Raw genomic sequence first — 19,365 nt, 5'->3', positions numbered from 1 at the left:
GGTTTTTTCGTCTTGCGAAACACGGCTGTTAGCGGCTTAGCAGCTATTAACGGCTTAGCGGCTTTAAGAAAAAGGAAAAAAAACTCGCAAGAACTCGCAAGACGTTTCATCTTGCGAAGCAAGCCCATAGGGAAATTCGTCTAGCGAAGCGATGCAAAAACCGAAAAACCCTTTCGTCTTGCGCGTTTTTCATTTTGCAAGGCATTCGTCTTGCGGGACACCACTGTATGTTCTTCTTGTTCCCTTATTCTATGTGTTAGGTCCACAAGCTGCCCATATTCTATCAGTTTAAGTTGCCATTCTTCTTTAATTGGGACCTTGTTTGTTTTCTGTTTCTGAGCTAACAAAACACGGGCCGCGGTAGTGGCATCCATAAATAACAGCACTGCTCTTGACGCTTTCACAAATGCTCTCTCTTGGGACTGTTGTCATTTTGCAGCCTGATTCGCAGCCCAGGACTAAGCATTTGCCTAAGATCAAACAACTGCCTTCTCGGGCTGCAATTCTATGCTAGCGGTGGGATGCTCAGGGAGGTGGCAAACCTGTGTCAGGGTTATACCCCTTCAGGGTGTGGACTCAAACGATTCAATGTGCCTCCATTAAAATAAGACAAAGTAAAATCATCTCTAGATAGACTATTAAGGCGAATAAATGCAGCGTGTAAGTTTCAAGGCGGAAAGTGTGTTCTGTTTGTTTTTGGTATTCACCTTTGTGAGCCCCCACCTGCAGTCTGAGGTAGTGTCACCTGTCACAGGTATACCAACTCAGGGAGGGCCAGTCCTCTGCTCCAGTTGCCACAAGGGAAGAGCGACAGCTTTGCCTGGTGTTGGATTCCCTGGTAATTTGAGTCCGCGAATGCGGGAAACTCATACCTCCCCGTAACAGCACACTTCTCAGCTATCAGAGAGAAACCTGCCGGTTGATGTAAGAGACTGTAACACGGCAGATTAAGAAGCTTTAAAACAAACAACAAACAAAAACTAAAGCAGCAACACAGCCAATTTTAATATTGGTTTATCGGTGCAAGAGAACTTTACTTCCAGAATGCTTAGTTCAAGTCAGAGAAGGCTTCCTTTGTGCAGACACTGACCTGCTTTGTGCTGTGTTGATAAGCTTACATTCTGTGAGAACAAAATAAACAAATTCCTTCCAGTAGCACCTTAGAGACCAACTAAGTTTGTTATTGGTATGAGCTTTTGTGTGCATGCACACTTCTTCAGATACACGAAAGCTCATACCAATAACAAACTTAGTTGGTCTCCAAGATGCTACTGGAAGGAATTTGTTTATTTTGTTTCGACTACGGCAGACCAACACGGCTACCTACCTGTAACTAATTCTGTGGGAAGGTGGTTTCAGAATAAGGGTCGGACCCTTTGAAAAGCCATGGCTTTGGGATTCCACCATGAACTCTGGAGTTGCTGTGTGACTTTCCCCTCCTCCTTTTGCTTAAATCTGGCAGTTTCGTCCCAGTTGCTGAGATGCACGAGCCTGTGGGTGAGCCAAGAGGAGTGACTTTTTTCCTGCCTTGGGCTGAGCAAAGCGAAAATGAGTGTGCACATCAGTGTGCTAATATCAATGCCTGCATGGGCGTACCCGGGGGGGGGGTCAGGGGGGCAGCTGCCCCCCCAGATCAAGTAAAACAGGGACTGAGAGTATAATCCTATGGACAACAGCAATGTATTATTTATACCACACCCATCTGCCTGGGTTTCTCCAGCCACTATGGGCAACTCCCAACAAAATATTAAAAACATGATCAAACATCAAACATTAAAAACTTCCCTGTACAGGGCTGCCTTCAGATACCTTCTAGAAGTCAGATAGTTGTTTATTTCCTTGATATCTGATGGGAGGGCATTCCACAGGGCGGGTGCCACCATGGAGAAGGCCCTCTGCCTGGTTCCCTTTAACCTCACTTCTCACAGGGAGGGGACCGCCAGAAGGCCTCAGAGCTAGACCTCAGTGTCCGGGCTGAACGATGGGGGTGGAGACACTCCTTCAGGTATATCACACTGGGCCTTACTGCTAACTGAATTTGCATAGGATTGTGCTGTAAATGGTACCATACAACCATTTTCCTCCTGCCCTATTGCAATGCCCGAAGTTCCTTTCTCTTCTGCAGGTTTCCAGGCCTACATTTATGGCCTCTGCCTTCCCAAAGCAGTCATCATTGAGGCTGCTCCATTTTGTTCTCTCTCCATGCTGGGGGTCTGGGTACAATGAAAGAGGTGTTCTTCCTAGCTCATTTGTGGACATTTGTTGTTGAGCTGGTCTTCTCCATTCCTCCCCACATTCCGCCAAAGAGAATTGCAACCCACCCCCTGAGTTTGTATCAGGCTCAGTAACACTCTTTAATGATCTCATTAAGGTTCTGGCAACATCTGAAAGAGAAGCATCACTAGGTGTGGCCACCAGCCTTTCTATGCCCTGAAAAGGCTATAGGCATGTGTTATGGAGAATAAACATTACACGCTGTTTAATGATTCCTGCAATTAACTGCTGGGGTGGCTCAGAGCTTGAATTCTCTCTGATGGCATTAATCCTCTTAAACCAGTTCTGATGAGCAAAGACCTTGAGGCGGTGTTGTGGATTTGGGCAAGCATTTTCTTCCACCTGCAGAGCATCATGAGTTTCTGTGTCACGCTGTTGGTGTCGGTATGAAGGCTGAAGTACTGAAACCAGACTGCAGATCAACCACAAGCCGGCGTAGCTGTGTTGGAAAACAGCAAGCTGCTCAGCCAAACCCACAGCATACAATGCTGTAATTATTTCATCCCTTCTCACTGCCAGGCCCTAACATGTGGCCATGAGTCACTTTTCGTATACGCTCATCAAGGTTTCCATGTGATTGATATTATGTGTGCATTCAATAGGTCTAGGGAGTGCAAATGTTTTAGGGAATTGCTAACAAAGGTCCGTATAGTAAAAGCTATGGTTTTACAAGTAGTGATGTATGGAAGTGAGAGCTGGACCATAAAAAAGGCTGATCACCGAAGAATTGATGCTTTTGAATTACGGTGCTGGAGGAGACTCTTGAGAGTCCCGTGGACTGCAAGAAGATCAAACCTCTCCATTCTGATGACCCTGATGTTGGGACCCTGATGTTGGGAAAGATGGAGGGCACAAGGAGAAGGGGACGACAGAGGATGAGATGGTTGGATAGTGTTCGCGAAGCTACCAGCATGAGTTTGACCAAACTGTGGGAGGCAGTGGAAGACAGAAGTGCCTGGTGTGCTCTGGTCCATGGGGTCACAAAGAGTCAGACACAACTAAACGACTAAACAACAACAACATGACTTTCTGCAAACCACCATTATAAATCTATACTGCCCTCCTCTTCTCGGGAAGGTTCAGGAAGGTTCCACCGTGTCCAGTCCCTTACATTAGGCCAGGTGGAGCTGGCCTGGGCTAAGAAAGAGCCCCCCTTTGATTGGTGTCAACAATGAACAGTCCAGGTAATAAATGGGGTGCAACTTTATTTACAATGTAAAGTGCATCACACAGAAATTGTTCAAACACATGACAAGCAGTGACATAAATGACAATACATTATTTGAATTTAATTTTTTTAAAAAACAACAACAGGTTAATTCCTCTGAGGATTTCGTATAGTAAAAAGAGATTGAAATTCACCAATCCAGCCTTTTATTGTTTCCTCTAGGAACTGCATCGCAGCAGCTGTGCTGTTCTTGAGGGTTGCCTCTGGGTCGTTAGGTTTCGAACTCTCTGCCTGCTCACCATATAAACAGCAAAATGTACGAACAGCTAGAACTGAAAACAGGTTGGTTGGCTTTATGATCCCTCCCTGACAGATCAAAAGTGTGGTTCAAAATACAGGCTTTTTTCAGGGAAAGATATGATTCAGAATGCCACCAGGATAAAATAATACACAGAATGCTTGAACACAGAGGGAAACGGGGCAATTTTACAATGATTTGAGGAAGGCAATGGCAGATGAGTTTTAATTCCCTTTCGTACCTACTCAATGAAGGTTTCTAAGGTGGAAATATACTCTGACTTGGGAGTTACTCGTCACTGAACTCAGCAAGACTTACTTCTGAGTAAACATGCATAGGGTTTGGTCTGCGCATGTATCGCTCTGTAAATCTTGTAGAACAGCAAGTCCTCTTAAAAGGCTTTGTGTGAAGATAAGCTAATCATTAGTGTATGTATGCTATGTTCCAGCACATGTGCATTATGTTGTGGAGATTGCTGCCTGCTATTGCAATGACAGGAGCAGATAATGAAGGGGGGAAGGCTGTGAAAAAAGAATGTCAGTGGAATTGCAGGACAATATATTCTTAGTTTAGTCAATGTTATACACAGTTGCTCTCCCAGGGCTGATACTTCATTACACTTTCTGCTCAAAACTAGACACAGGTAGGTTAACAACAGGAAGATTTAAAGGAACTATTAGAAATGACTATCAAAATCAGTAGAGATATGAGATGACCAGAGCCCCCCCGAATTTGAAGCATGGGAAGTCCCAATAAAAAATTTATAATTCGGCAGAATATTTAGATTATTTGATATGTATATGTATAATTTGGAATACTTAATGTGATTTGATTGGATTGTTAAAATGGAAAACTTAATAAAAATGATCTAAAAAAACAAAACAAAACTAGACAGCGGTGAGCATGTATTTACTGGAAAATGCATTTTCATTATTTTGACTCATCCTCCTCTTAATTTTTAAAGGTTCTTGGTAAAAGGGCTATATGTTTTGTCTTTATATCCTGTTTGCTCTTAGTATCTCCAAACCCCTGCAAAAACCTAAAAATAAAATTCTTGTAGTTGTGCACATGCACCAGAAAGGGAGATCCTGGCTGTGCTCAGAAAGGGCCGTAACAGTGAGGTTATACAAGATTAACAATTATTTCCTACCCTTTTGGAATGAATCTGACTGCTATCAGATACATGGGCTGCTTTCAAACCAGGGCCCTAGTCAGTGGTCTTCCACAGTCAGCTGAAAGTTGATGTTTAATTCCCAAGTACAGAGATATTTTCCCAGCTAACAGTTATAGTTGTCTATCCACAACACAAATGCTTAAGTGTGTGGCACAGCTGATATTTCAAGTACGTTACAGATGGGAAGTAATCTCATTCCCTGTTTCAGGGATGCTAACTTGAATAAAATATTGGGGGGGGGGAGCAGGAAAGCCTCATCCCACATTATTGATCACAATATGTGACACACACCATTTGAATGGCAATGCCCATCAACTTGGGGGGGGGGACACCTGGCCCCCTCAGATATTTTATTGAGGGGGACTGAAGGGATCTCGGCCCCTAGGGGTTGGTACCTATGCCCAGAAAGTGAGGAGGAATTAAAGAACCTTTTAATGAGGGTGAAAGAGGAGAGCGCAAAATACGGTCTGAAGCTCATCATCAAAAAAACGAAGATCATGGCCACTGGTCCCATCACCTCCTGGCATATAGAAGGGGAAGAAATGGAGGCAGTGAGAGATTTTACTTTCTTGGGCTCCATGATCACTGCAGATGGTGACAGCAGACATGAAATTAAAAGATGCCTGCTTCTTGGGAGAAAAGCAATGGCAAACCTAGACAGCATCTTAAAAAGTACCGACATCACCTTGCCAACAAAGGTCCGTATAGTAAAAGCTATGGTTTTCCTAGTAGTGATGTATGGAAGTGAAAGCTGGACTATAAAGAAGGCTGATCGCCGAAGAATTGATGCTTTTGAATTATGGTGCTGGAGGAGACTCTTGAGAGTCCCATGGACTGCAAGAAGATCAAACCTATCCATTCTGAAGGAAATCAGCCCTGAGTGCTCACTGGAAGGACAGATCGTGAAGCTGAGGCTCCAATACTTTGGCCACCTCATGAGAAGAGAAGACTCCCTGGAAAAGACCCTGATGTTGGGAAAGATGGAGGGCACAAGGAGAAGGGGACAACAGAGGACGAGATGGTTGGATAGTGTTCTCAAAGCTACAAACATGAGTTTGACCAAACTGCGGGAGGCAGTGGAAGACAGGAGTGCCTGGTGTGCTCTGGTCCATGGGGTCACGAAGAGTCGGACACGACTAAACGACTAAACAACAACAAGTGTGTAACATTTGCAGTGCACTACCATGTTTTTTTTTTAAAAAAAAAACAAAAACAGAAACCTACAGGGCAGATTCAGTCTCCGATCATTTTGTTTAAACATAGATTACATGCAAACGTACTACGAGCCTCCTGAAAACTCGCGATGGACGCAGCCGTTGATTCCATCCACACTTTTCCAAAAAATCCGCCACCACAAGCTTAAGTCTGGATCTTATGGGCAACTGCAATACGCTCATAATAAAAAAATTAACTTGTATTGTTTTGCTGCGAGTCTTTGAGTCCTAATCACAGGTATTGCAAGCGCCGCAATATGGAAGTGGCAAAGTGTGGGGAAAAGATGCACTCACCAGCCACATTACTCTGTGTCACAGTGAACTCCTTGGCAGAAGACAATCTAGCAATGCTAAGCCCATTTACACCTCTAAGGAGCAAGCTGCAATACTCTTTGAAGCCAAAAATAAGTTGCCATAGGGCAGGGGGAGAACCAGAATTCAGTGATCAAGGAGTGACCATTAAGCAAACAAATAGTGTCTAATTAAGCGGCAAATAGTGTCATTTTTTGTAGAGAGTAGGAAGTGTGGAAGAAGCACCTGTTGTTCTATGGAAAACACTCAGGCTGGAAAGTAGTAAATTCATACATGAAATACAACAGAATTAGCACTGGGTCCAAACATCCCCCTTCCCCCTTTGTTCCTGACCACCTTTTAATTTTAGCAATGGCTGAATCATTGTAGTTTGAGATCTCTGGTGATGAAAGTTACAGTACTGTGACCACCACTCCTTTGTATTGCTTAGGATCACTAGTTGTAACGGTCTCACTCAGGAAGGAAAGACAGCAAATAAACATCCACATTATTCGCATCAGAAAATGTTTGGAAGATAGTGAAATAAGATGATGTATTTAATTTTTATGTTTTTAAGGTTTGATGTTATGTTATTAATAACTTTTTCGGTTGAGAGATAGCAAAGCGGGTGAAAATAGAAACAAACCAGAAACGCAAGTTGGGGGAAGTCTTGGAGGGGAGGGAGGGAGGGAGGAATATATAGTAAACGTTAAGAATTTGAGATGTATGTAATGAACGAAAATGGAAAATGAATATGTATATTTAAAAAGGAAGGAAGGACAGCAAACAAATGATGTCAGTGGCAGGCAAATAAGAAGCCTAATTTCCATCTCTTTTACCAAAACAGCATCTAGTGTTTTGTTTATTTAATTCTGAATTAAACGGCAACCAAGCACCACCACAACACACGTGTGTGTGTGTTTTAAATATGTAAGCAATAAATCTACAGTAAAGTGATCATGTGTTGCTTCACACCAGAGCTAATCGAGGGGGGATGCCTTCTACTTATTATTGTGATGGTTAGGTCTGAAAGAATCGCACAATTCATTCTCTGTTGCGGGAAATGGGGAGAGATGCATTTGTCTCTTTCAAACAGTAGGGTTTCCATGCCACATGAAAAACTGCTTTCGAAAATTGGTGGGACGGGCAGGTTTGTGTGTGTGTGAACCAGAGGATGACAGGGCACAACTTATGCTCAAGGATTTGCAACAATAATTAAAAAATACTCTCAGTCGACAACATTGTTTGTACATTTGTGTGTACTGACAGCAGCATATACGATAACACTTCTGCATGTGAAAAAGGTGGTTCCTTTCAAAATAAAAAAGTATTAAGAAAACATCATACAAAATTTAAAAAGAACATTTAAAAAACTCAAACACGTTGTCGTTGTTTAAAAAAACAAACCCTGCACTGGGTTCGATTTTACAATGCCTGTAAAATACCAGGGTGTACTGGATCAGTCCTGGAATGTCCAGAGTTCATGTTAAAAGTGGTGGAATCCAGATTTCCTTTTCCTAGATTAGCACACATGGAACAAGAGGGGAAAAAACAGGTTAATTATTCGCTACAGATCATTACACACAAGGACAAAGTAGGATGTGCTGTATCTGGAAGACGTCTGCCCTATTATTATTACATATTATTATTATGTCAGTGGCAGGCCAATAAGAGTTTATATACTGAGTTTATATACTGCCCTACACCCGGAGGTCTCAGGGCAGTTCACAGAAAAGATCACAACATATATAATCAGAATAAAAACAACAACCCAATAACACCCCCCCCCAAAAAGAGCCACACTTGAAAAGGGTATAGGATGTCGAACAGATCAACCAAAGGCCTGGTTAAAAAGGAACATTTTGGCCTACCGCCTAAAGGTGTGTAATGAAGGCGTCAGGAGAACTTCCTTGGGGAGAGCATTCCACAAAATGGGGAGCCACTGCAGAGAAGGCCCCGTTCTCGTGTTGCCACCCTTTGGAGCTCTCGAGGAGGAGGCACAGGAAGAAGGGCCTCAGAAGGTGATCTCAGGGTCTGGGTAGGTTCATATGGAACGAGGCGGTCCTTGAGGTATTGTATTCCTGAGCCGTTTAAGGCTTCACTGTGAGAAGTGAGGTAACAGCGAACCAGGCAGAGGGCCTTCTCCATGGTGGCGCCCGCCCCGTGGAATGCCCTCCCACCAGATGTCAAAGAAATAAACAACTATCTGACTTTTAGAAGACATCCGAAGGCAGCCCTGTACAGGGAAGTTTTTAATATTTGATGTTTTATTGTGTTTTTAATATTCTGTTGGGAGCTACCCAGAGTGGCTGGGGAAACCCAGGCAGATGGGTGGGGTATAAATAAATTATTATTATTATTATTATTATTATTATTATTGGCAAGCTTCTGGGAGTTTCATGCCAGTGGTTGGCAGTCAAAGGAAAAAGGGGAGGGAGCAATGTTAAGCAGATTTCCCAGCTGAAACAGGTGAACTTCTACATACAGCCACACACTCCTCTCGATTCTTCACCCAGAAAGGAAGAATTTGTGCATGCATTCCAGCCAGGCAAAAACACTTGGGTTCAAAACAGGGTGAGCAAGGTGTTGGGCCTGGAAGTGAGGCTGGGGAGGAGCTCCAAGGGTCAAAGAAAGAGGACCAGAGGACCACATTCAGCTCCCAAGCTGTTGAACAGTGGAACCATCTTGACATGAGCCAACAGTGTGACGCGGCAGCTAAAAAAGCCAATGCAATTCTGGGCTGCATCAATAGGAGTATAGCATCTAGATCAAGGGAAGTAATAGTGCCACTGTATTTTGCTCTGGTCAGAGCTCACCTGGAGTACTGTGTCCAGTTCTGGGCACCACAGTTCAAGAAGGACACTGACAAACTGGAACGTGTCCAGAGGAGGGAAACCAAAATGGTCAAAGGCCTGGAAACGATGCCTTGTGAGGAACGGCTAAGGGAGCTGGGCATGTTTAGGCTGGAGAAGAGGAGGTTAAGGGGTGATATGATAGCCATGTTCAAATATATAAAAGGATGTCACATAGAGGAGGGAGAAAGGTTGTTTTCTGCTGCTCCAGAGAAGCGGACACGGAGCAATGGATCCAAACTACAAGAAAGAAGATTCCTCCTAAACCTTAGGAAGAACTTCCTGACAGTAAGAGCTGTTCGACAGTGGAATTTGCTGCCAAGGAGTGTGGTGGAGTCTCCTTCTTTGGAGGTCTTTAAGCAGAGGCTTGACAACCATAGGTCAGGAGTGCTCTGATGGTGTTTCCTGCTTGGCGGGGGGTTGGACTCGATGGCCCTTGTGGTCTCTTCCAACTCTATGATTCTGTGATCTCCCTTGGGAGGTTGTAGACTCTCCTTCCTTGGAGGTTTCCAAGCAGAGGTTGAATGTCCATCTGTCCTGGATGCTTTAGCTGAGATTCCTGCATTGCAGGGGCTTAGAATCAATGAGCCATGGGGTCCCTTCCAACTCAAAAATTATAGGATTCTACATTCTCCAGCCCTGTTGTAAGTTGTTGTGTATACAGAGAGGCCAGAATTTGGGACGAAACTCTTAAACCAAAACTACATACATTGAATTGAATTTTATTATTACGGTCACAGATCAGTTCTGGCTCACTTACTATATCAGGAAAATCATAAAACACAACAGGAATACATTGAATTGCAATTGGGTATGACAGAGGCAATTCAGATATAGCGGCAGTTAAAAATATATATTAAATCTTGATCGCTAAAATATAACCTAAAATTAACCTTAATAATTTTGGTAGTACAGCTTGTTCCCTAAATTTTATGGCAGTCGCACAGAATTTGGCCACCCTTAGCGTGATCTCTGGATCCTTGTCCTCTACCAGGAGTTTTAGACATTGAAGTTCGGACCCATTTGGAGATTTTTGTATAACAGGAGTAATAAATACCGAGTGTATGTCCCTGTAGAAATGGTTGCCTAACAAGACACGAGAGACAGTTTCGACCTCCATCAAGCCGCAGGGGAAACTACATACATACCTAGAGCAGTCGTGTCCACTCCAAGGTGACGGGCAATGGCATCGATCCGGTCGTACGCATTTCCCACCATTTAAGCATGGAGACTGGCAGACAGCTGTATTAGAAGACCACAGATCCACATTAGCATTTGTTTGCATGACGGGTTGCTAACCCATGGGCCTTCCAGATGTTGAAGGGCCACACTGGACGATGGGTATTGTAGTCCCAACAACATCTGGGAGGGGGAGATGCCGGCTCGCCGTCCCAGTTTACATTGTGGTCTGTATAACTGCTTACACATAACTGTTTCCAAATGAGCAAGTTTTCAGCCAGTTTAACTGCATGGCTTGCCATGATAATGCAAGCAGGTGTGTCTTTTAAAAATAATAACAAACAAATGGAAGGATTCTGTACATCAGTTTTGAAAACTCCAGGGGTTTTTGTTCTGTTCATGTGGAGGCAAAACAAATGGAGGTCTAGGGAGAAACTTTCAGAGGCTAGTGGAAGCGGACGGTTTGCCCTTCATAGCTCTGCCTCTTTATTCCTACGCCTTCCTTCCCATATGTACATTTCCTTCATTGCCATAGGCCTCAGCCTTTCTCTGCACTGCTTCGCTTTTTCACATGCATTGGCCTTTTCTTCTTTTGGCTGCCGGAAAAAAAAGAGAAGGAATCACCCACCCGCTGTTCCCCAAAACCCTTTCTTCAGAAAAGGAAGGCAGGAAATATTACAAACTTCAGGGAGGTTTCTATCAGAGTTCCCTGCCATGTCACCCGACTTTCGTTCCTTGAGAACAGGAAATATTTACACATATGCTTACAACTGAGGATGAATTTGTACATGCAAAATAGGGCTTATTTCTCTATGGCACAAACTTTTTGTGACAGGTGCAGATTAAAGGGAGGGACGTGGGTGGCACTGTGGTCTAAACCACAGAGCCTAGGACTTGCCAATCAGAAGGTCGGCGGTTCGAATCCCCGCGACGGGGTGAACTCCTGTGGCTCGGTCCCTGCTCCTGTCCACCTTGCAGTTCGAAAGCATGTCAAAGTGCAAGTAGATAATTAGGTACCGCTCCAACAGGAAGGTAAACAGTGTTTCCGTGCGCAGCTCTAGTTCACCAGAAGTGGCTTAGTCATGCTGGCCACATGACCCGGAAGCTGTACGCCAATAAAGCGAGATGAGCACCGCAACCCCAGAGTCGTCCATGACTGGACCTTATGGTCAGGGGTCCCTTTACCTTTTTATGTGCCTATTTCCATTGACAGACATGAAGGGATCAGGACAGCAAATGAACATGGATGTAAAGTGGGAAAAGGGGCAGAATCTAAAAGGAACAGCCTGTAGCTGAACTATAAGGGACAAATAATTAAGGAACTAATCTCACTCAGTAGGAATAGTGCCCAAATAGCCATGTGATAGCTATAGTGGTTTCACTGCGCTAGCTATTTAATTACCCGGAAATTGGCAGAGAGATAAAACCCTAGCATTTCCTGTTAAATCTGAGACACAAAGACTAAGTTTGATAAGAACAAATAACTGAGAGTGCAATCCTATGGCTGTTTACTTAGAAGTCCAACTTAGAAGTTCCCTCGGGGCTTACACCTCATAGGACTGCAGCCCAAGACAAACTGGAAGTCCTATTTAAGGAGTTTAATTTTTTTAAAAAAACATTGGCGCAATCCTCTCAAGACAATACATAATGGATGCCTCGAATGTTACAGGTTTGGAAATGATGGGCAAATACATTCAACTGTGACCCTCATGAGCTTGCCACACACATTTACGTTTTTAAAGTATGCTTAAAGTTATTTCAAGTGTGCACCTAAACCGGGGTGGGGGGGGGGCTCTCAAGGCATTTTAGGCAGCCCTCAGGGACATTTGATGCCCCCACCAGCCCTCACATTGCTTTCCCAAAGCCATGTAAGCGAGGTGCAAGGGCTCTGATAGGACCCTCACATCCTCCTACCTCCTTCCCAAAGCCTAGTTAGTGATCTCCCAGTTTTGGGAAGGAGCTAGGAGGGCTCTAGGACCCAGAGGGCCCTCACATCTCCTTCCTAGAGTTCCCAGTGCCTCACTTAGCCAGCTTTGGGTAGAAAGCAGCAGGAGGGCTCTGAGGGGTGCATGCTTCAAATTCCACCCCCCCACACACAAGGCAGTGTGTGCCCCTCCCTGGGTTCTGTGTCAAAGTACTCTTGCAGCCCACTTGGTATGAAACGTTGGACCACACTGACCTGAGGTGAAAGGTAAAGGTAAAGGACTCCTGGACGGTTAAGTCCAGTCAAAGGTGACTATATCAAAGGTGACATCCGATCAGATATCAAAGAGATAAACAACTACCTGACATTTAGGAGACAACTGAAGGCAGTCCTGTTCAGGGAAATTTTTAATGTGTGACATTTTGATGTGTTTTTAATCTTTGTTGGAAGCCACCAAGAGTGGCTGGGGAGGCCCAGTCAGATGGGCGGGGTACAAATAATAATAATAATAATAATAATAATAATAATAAGGTTGAGGCACTCATCTCTCTTCAGGCTGAGGGAGCCGGCATTTGTCCGCAGACAGCTTTTCCAGGTTATGTGGCCAGCATGACCAAACCACTTCTGGAGCAACGGGACTGTTAGTATTTCATGTCTCTGATGGTGCCGATGTGATTTACACCAATCTCATCTGCAGCAACGGAGGCATGAAATACTAACATCCTTTCTGGAAGCCAGAGCACACGGAAACACTGTTTACCTTCCCGCCGGAGCGGTACCTATTTATCTACTTGCACTGGTGTGCTTTCGAACTGCTAGGTTGGCAGGAGCTGGGGCAAAGCAACAGGAGCTCAACCCGTTGAGGGGATTCGAACTGCCGACCTTCTGATCGGCAAGCCCAAGAGGCTCAGTGGTTGAGACCATAGCTCCACCCGCTTTTTTTTTAAAAAAATGCGACGTGGTATACCAACTGGGAAACGTTGTATATAGATTTTATAGCTAAATGGTCTTTGTGAACGTTAACACTGCTACGAGTGTTTGTGGAAACATCCTTGCTGGAAAACTTTCATTGCAAGACCAGTTAAGAAAAACACTTATTTACAACGTAATGTAATGTGTTTAATTAAGCTTATGTGTCGGTCTATCCAAGGCTTAGATTCTAAGGAAGCATAGCATGTATTCTAAGCCTCGGTAATTAGCATGTATGTCAAAGCTAATTAGCTGAGGCACATTTCCTGGGTTGGTGTTTTGGACTTGGCAAGCCTAGCCAAATCAACAAGTGTCGATGAAACTTCTTTTGAGCTGTCTCTGCCTGGGGTGGGGAGATGAACCATCGGGAGTTCAAAGCATTCAAGGAAAAAGGTGTTGGTATGTAAATAATTGGAGCCCCACCCCCTGTAGATAATGAGGGCTTAGTTTAGGGAGTGATGTAACCAGGAAGGTGAGCTGGGATGTGCTTTCAGAGCAAGGAAGACTGCAGAGAAAGGATGCTGAAATCATGGAATAAGCTGGTGACTTTTGGGGTGCTGCTGCCGTGAGCCCCTTCATCGAAAGCTTCAGGTTGCATATGTGTGTAAATAAACCGTATATCATAAAGACACCACGGACTCTTCGGTGCCTTGAACCCTTGAGATCTCAGTAGACTGGGGTGGTAACGATAAGATTACGACATTGTCCCTCAAAGCTTCCCAGGAACAATTACAGACCAGCATAACAGATGTTGCTGTTAGATAGCGGGAGGCACAAAGTGAGACAGGTTTACCCTGATGGCATCGGGATCCGGTCCACCCTGCTTGGCAGTCACACTGGTAAGGAGCCACACAGCGACCTCCATTCAGACAATGCAGGATGCAGATTGCTAAAGAGAAGATGGGAAGGGGGTGGCGTGGGGAGTACCAGAGAAAATAAATGCATCAATATTAGGACCAGAAAAACCACTTCCATAAAACGGGGTGATTAAACTAAAATGGCCAAGCTTATTTCAACATACCGTATTTTTCACTCCATAAGACACACTTTTTCCCTCCTAAAAAGTAAGGGGAAATGTGTGTGCATCTTATGGAGCGAATGCAGGGGGGAGGCAGGCAGGAAAAGCCCCCAAGAGCCGCACTTTTGCCCAGGAGGGAGAAGGGACTGATGCGGTCAGTCAGTCCCTTCTCCCTCCTTGTAGAAAAGCCTGCAGGAGCCGCACGCTCCTTAAAGGGTGCACGGCTCCTGTGGGCTTTTGCGGGAGGTGGGGGTATTGCCATAGCCGCGTGCAGCCCCTCCGGCCAGCCACAGCTATGGCTTCTTTAGCTGCGCACAGCCTCTTCCAGCTGGAGAGGTTGCACGCGGCTAAAGAGGAAGTCAAGACAGCGAGCAGGATGGATCCCGTTCGCTGTCTTGGCTTCTTTGCTCTTTGGGGCTGGGGGGGGAGCCCCAGAAGCTCTGGGATTTCCCCCTCTAAAAACTAGGTGTGCCTTATGGTCCGGTGCGCCTTATGGAGTGAAAAATACGGTAATTATCTAGGGGATAAGGGTTCCTCAATAAAGACCTGGTTATGTTTAGAATGATACCGCATAGGGAAATGCTCCCTGATACCAAGATGAAGGATTCTATGGAATGCAGATAGAAAGAATTGATAAGAATAATGATCTGTTGTGATCTTGATGGAAGCATACAATAGACGAGCCTTCTTGTGTTTTGGCTCACGCCCCCTTTTTTTCTTCCTTCTCCTTCTCCTTTCCTCTTTCTTTTTTCTTTCCCATAATGGCTTATGTTCTATGCCATGTACTTTGATATTTTTTTGTAGTTTTTTAGCCTTTTCCATTATTATTCTCGAGGATTTTTCTTTTGTAATTTTGGTTGTTTATATTTATCTGTGTTTGTTTAAAGTTTAAAGCAAAATAAAAACAAAAATATTTTTTTTAAAATGTCCAAGTTTTTTAAAAATATGTTTTTGCAAACGTTTTTCCCTAGCTTACTCTCTTAAATCACATTGTCTTTATACAATTCCCAACTGCACTTTCATCAGCAACCTTTAACTCTTTTTTGAGTTAAGAGGCACATGAAATATCAGCGGCTGGCAGCATCCTCGACATTAGATCCTTTACAAACTGCGATGACATTAGATAAGACATTCTTAAGCCTCCCTCCCAGGATGAACTTTGATGGATCTAGACATGAACTTTGATGGATCTAGACAGCTGTCCGTTCCTTTCCTTACAAAAGAGAGTTGAAAAGTGAATTGTGGTGGCAGATTGCAATGACCAAGAGCACAAAAACAGTCCCTAAGTGTTGGGAGTCTCGGTTTAGCATCGCTGTCGACACTAAGCTAAGGAAACGAGCGGCGACATGTCAAATGCAAGGCCATAGCTGTGTGTCTGCTCCACCTCTGACCGATCTGTTCAAGCATAAAGGGGGGGGGGCAGGCAAACCTAGAATATTGCTTTAGAAACTGCCATTAGAAAAGGTTAAGTTTTGTGATCAGCACAGAGCATACCAGTGGCGTAGCGTGGGTTGTCAGCACCCGGGGCAAGGCAAGTAATTTGCGCCCCCTAACCCATGGATTTTAGCACTCGGGCAGAGAGCTGCGAGTGCGAGCGTGAGCCCCCCCCAGATGTTGCGCCCGGTGCGGCCGGCCCCCCCTGCACCCCCCACGCTACGCCACTGGAGCATACAAGTTGGAAGAAATTTCCCTTGCTTTGCTTGGATTTCAAACACCAAACAGCTTCTCAATATTTATAATTGCTTTGTAAATGTAAATATGTTACTTAAAACAGTGAGAATGAAGGCATATATATTTGTCTGTACAGGGGGAAAAGACACGTTGGCAGCAAACCTATAGAAATTAATGAGCCTAAATTACAGAGGATTTTGGTGACTTGCTTTTGCAAATGTTCCATCAGTGCAAGTGTTACCTCTTGCTTGTTGGAAAGATCTCCTCTCTTCCTCCCATCCCCTGCACTGTTCCAGGTGTTATCCTGACTCCCGTAGACCATTGTGGTGGTATGGGGGAGAGAGGCAAGGGGGGGTGCTTTCAGGGCTGGATTTAGGTTTGATGAAGCCCTCATCTACTGAAGGTAACGGGGCCCTTTATATATCCAGCTGTCCTTTGTCAACAACAATTTGTCACTGTTTTTTTGTGTTGAATATATGCTATATGGCAATTTATGGACCTAATAGGTCTCTCAAGCCATTTGCCCATGTTGCCATGCCACCAGTCCATGCAGAATGTAGGCACCCTATATATAGAAATGAGCAAACCAGTGATATTTTAGGGAGCAGGCTAGCAGGCGGGGCCCATGACTTACATCATAGGAGCCTACACAACACAAAACGCTGCTGCTGTATGTAGGTTTTATTTTATTTGTTTTTTATCTTAGATTTTGGAAATGTACATCCACATGTTTTTTTCCTTTAAATCCCTCCCTCCCAAGAGAGTGGGGCCCTAAGTTATAGCTTGCTTAGCTTATACGTAAATCTGGCACTGGGGGCATTGCACTAGTGGAAATCCTTATGTGGGCTTCTGCTAGCAGAACCAGTTGGTCATATTCATTAATTTCAGAGGATCTTCTCTGAGCAAAACGTAGCACAATACCACCCATTGCATTTCCCGTACAATGTAGGACGAACCCTTTTAAAAGAAAGGGCCCCGACAAGACTGTGTCATTTCCATTTGCTTTGGCAGCTGGAGCACCAGATGCATCTGACCTGGTCCTCTTTCAACTGTCTGCTTGGTTTTTGCTCTCTGAAGTGCAAATTCAGGCTCGGAGTTGTTTAGACTCTCTTCATCTTTTCTGTTCACCTGGTTACAAAAATACTAGCAAACGAAGATGATGTGCACTGCATGCTCCTTGTAATATTTACGCCGCTGCTCTGCAATTCTCAAACGATATGAACTTGGCGGGTGCGGAGAGGGAAGAACCTTTGTGACTACATTTTTTTACATTTGCTACTATTACAGCGCATTCCAGTGCAATATCTACTTAGGCGTACGTTTCACAGGGTTCAAAGGGGGGCTATTTCCAAGCTAAGCATGCTGATAGGACTGTGGCTTCAGTATTTCATCAGAGATTGGTTATTTCTAGGGTTTTGCTGCAGATAGATGACCATCATTGAGGGATGCATGATTGGCACGAACCAATAATGATACAGGATTGTGAGGAGATGGGAGTCCAAACTTCTCCATGGAAGATTTAACTTTTCACTATTTCTGGACCGATTCTGACAAGCACTGAAAATGCCAGTAATGTGGATGGAAACTTGGGATGCGTACAGTCATATGATTATCGTCTTCCAAAGCAACTACTCTATTCCGAACTTAAAAATGGAAAGCGTAATGCTGGTGGTCAACAGAAGAGGTTTAAAGACTCTCTCAAGGCAAATCTAAAAAATGTAGTATAAACACCATTGAGGGATGATTTCCAATCATTGTGGGAAAGGGAGGTCATTAACGAGGTTCAATCCTGCGGATTGTCTCACCTTTACTTTGAGTCTATGACGTACAATCAAGCCAGAGCTGTGATCTCCCAGAGACTGAGTGACATTGCCAGACAAGAGGACATAGCCCAGGTAAAAGCAGGGATGTTCCTAGGGGACCAGATTTATCGGACCATACCAGCCCCCTACCTTGCAGGAATCCACTATGTGGAATACCACAGACTTCTTACAGTGGCTAGATTAAATGTCCTTGACTCTGCGATATTGTGGGGAAGGTACAGGGGAGTACCATACGCCCAGAGAACCTGTCATTGTGCCATGGGTGTGGTTGAGTCCACCAAATACATTCTCTTGACTTGCCCTTCTTATGCAGAGCTTAGACAAAATTTTATAGATCCACTCCTATGTCAATTTAGCTTCCTACCTGGAGAAAACCAGGTTTTACACTTGCTGAATAATGTCACTAGAGCTATACCTTCCTTGGTGGCCAAATTTCTTTTTTTAGCTTTTAAGCGTCGCAAGACTATAATTGACTGTATTGATATGGGGCTATCTGTTTAGCCCATTTTAGTGTTGGCTAAGCTCTAAAATCTTCCTGGATGTTTAACGGTGTATTGACAAATGTACTTTTTCTGACTGACGGTCGAATAAAAGGTTGATGATGATGAGTATAAACACCAACAATTGGGAAACACTGGCCTGCGAGTGCTCCAATTGGAGAACAGCCTTTACCAAAGGTGTCATGGGCTTTGAAGACACTCTTACTCAGGATGCAAGGGAGAAACGTGCTAAGAGGAAGGCACGATTGGCAAACCCTCACCGTGGTCAACTCCCTCCCAGAAACCTATGTCCCCACTGTGGAAGGATGTGTGGATCCAGAATTCGCCTCCACAGTCACTTACAGACTCATTGTTAAAACCGTGTTTATGGAACACAATCTTACTTGGCTATGAGTGATCGCCAAAGAAAGAAGAAGACGAGCTTGGAAGTAAAACGGAACCCATTCCGTTCGACTTCCAAAATGTTTGAAAACTGAATCGCGGCTTCTGATTGGCTGCAGGAAGCTCCTGAAGCCAATCGGAAGCCCCGGAAGCCCCGTTGGACTTCCAAAAATAGTTCCCAAACCGGAACAGTCACTTCCAGGTTTGCAACGTTTGGGAGCCAAAATGTTTGGGAACTAAGCTGTTCTACTTCCAAGGTACGGCTGTAATTTCAGGTGCTTAAGGTGGGTAGCACACACAGATTATTATTTTTTAAAATAATAAAGATACGTACGCTCTTCACAGAGACGCCCCATCCATCCATCTGGGCAAGAACACACATTTGGTCTCTCACAGACGCCGCCATTCTGACATGGGAACCGGCAAATAGCTGGAAAGGGGAGCGGCATCAGGTTAGAGAACGTGGGGCAGTGAAAGCAGAGGATGCACTACAGAACAGAGACATTCCAAACATTCTTGGCAGTAGGTGGTTTCTAGGCAAAGTAGATTTCCTTGCTTGCAAAGATTATCTGGTACAGTGGTACCTTGGGTTAAGAACTTAATTTGTTCTGGAGGTCTGTTCTTAATCT

The 19,365-nt window shown here is 44.4% G+C and overlaps 1 protein-coding gene across 1 annotated transcript in view; it reads right to left on the bottom strand.

Moving 5' to 3' along the window:
* Window positions 1-3,462: 3,462 nt before the first annotated feature.
* SVEP1 (sushi, von Willebrand factor type A, EGF and pentraxin domain containing 1) overlaps window positions 3,463-19,365 on the bottom strand; it is a 129,208-nt gene continuing 113,305 nt past the window's right edge. Inside the window, 4 exon segments of the mRNA XM_083720053.1 lie at window positions 3,463-7,936; window positions 10,420-10,513; window positions 14,137-14,232; window positions 19,071-19,166. Coding sequence (XP_083576179.1) covers window positions 7,906-7,936; window positions 10,420-10,513; window positions 14,137-14,232; window positions 19,071-19,166 — 317 coding nt within the window. The 3' untranslated portion in view covers window positions 3,463-7,905.

This window comes from Podarcis gaigeae (assembly GCF_964106915.1).
Source record: "Podarcis gaigeae genome assembly, chromosome: 17".
Taxonomy (NCBI): Eukaryota; Metazoa; Chordata; class Lepidosauria; order Squamata; family Lacertidae; genus Podarcis; species Podarcis gaigeae.
Note: the sequence above shows the minus strand (reverse complement) of the source record. Positions and strands in the feature narration are given on the sequence as shown.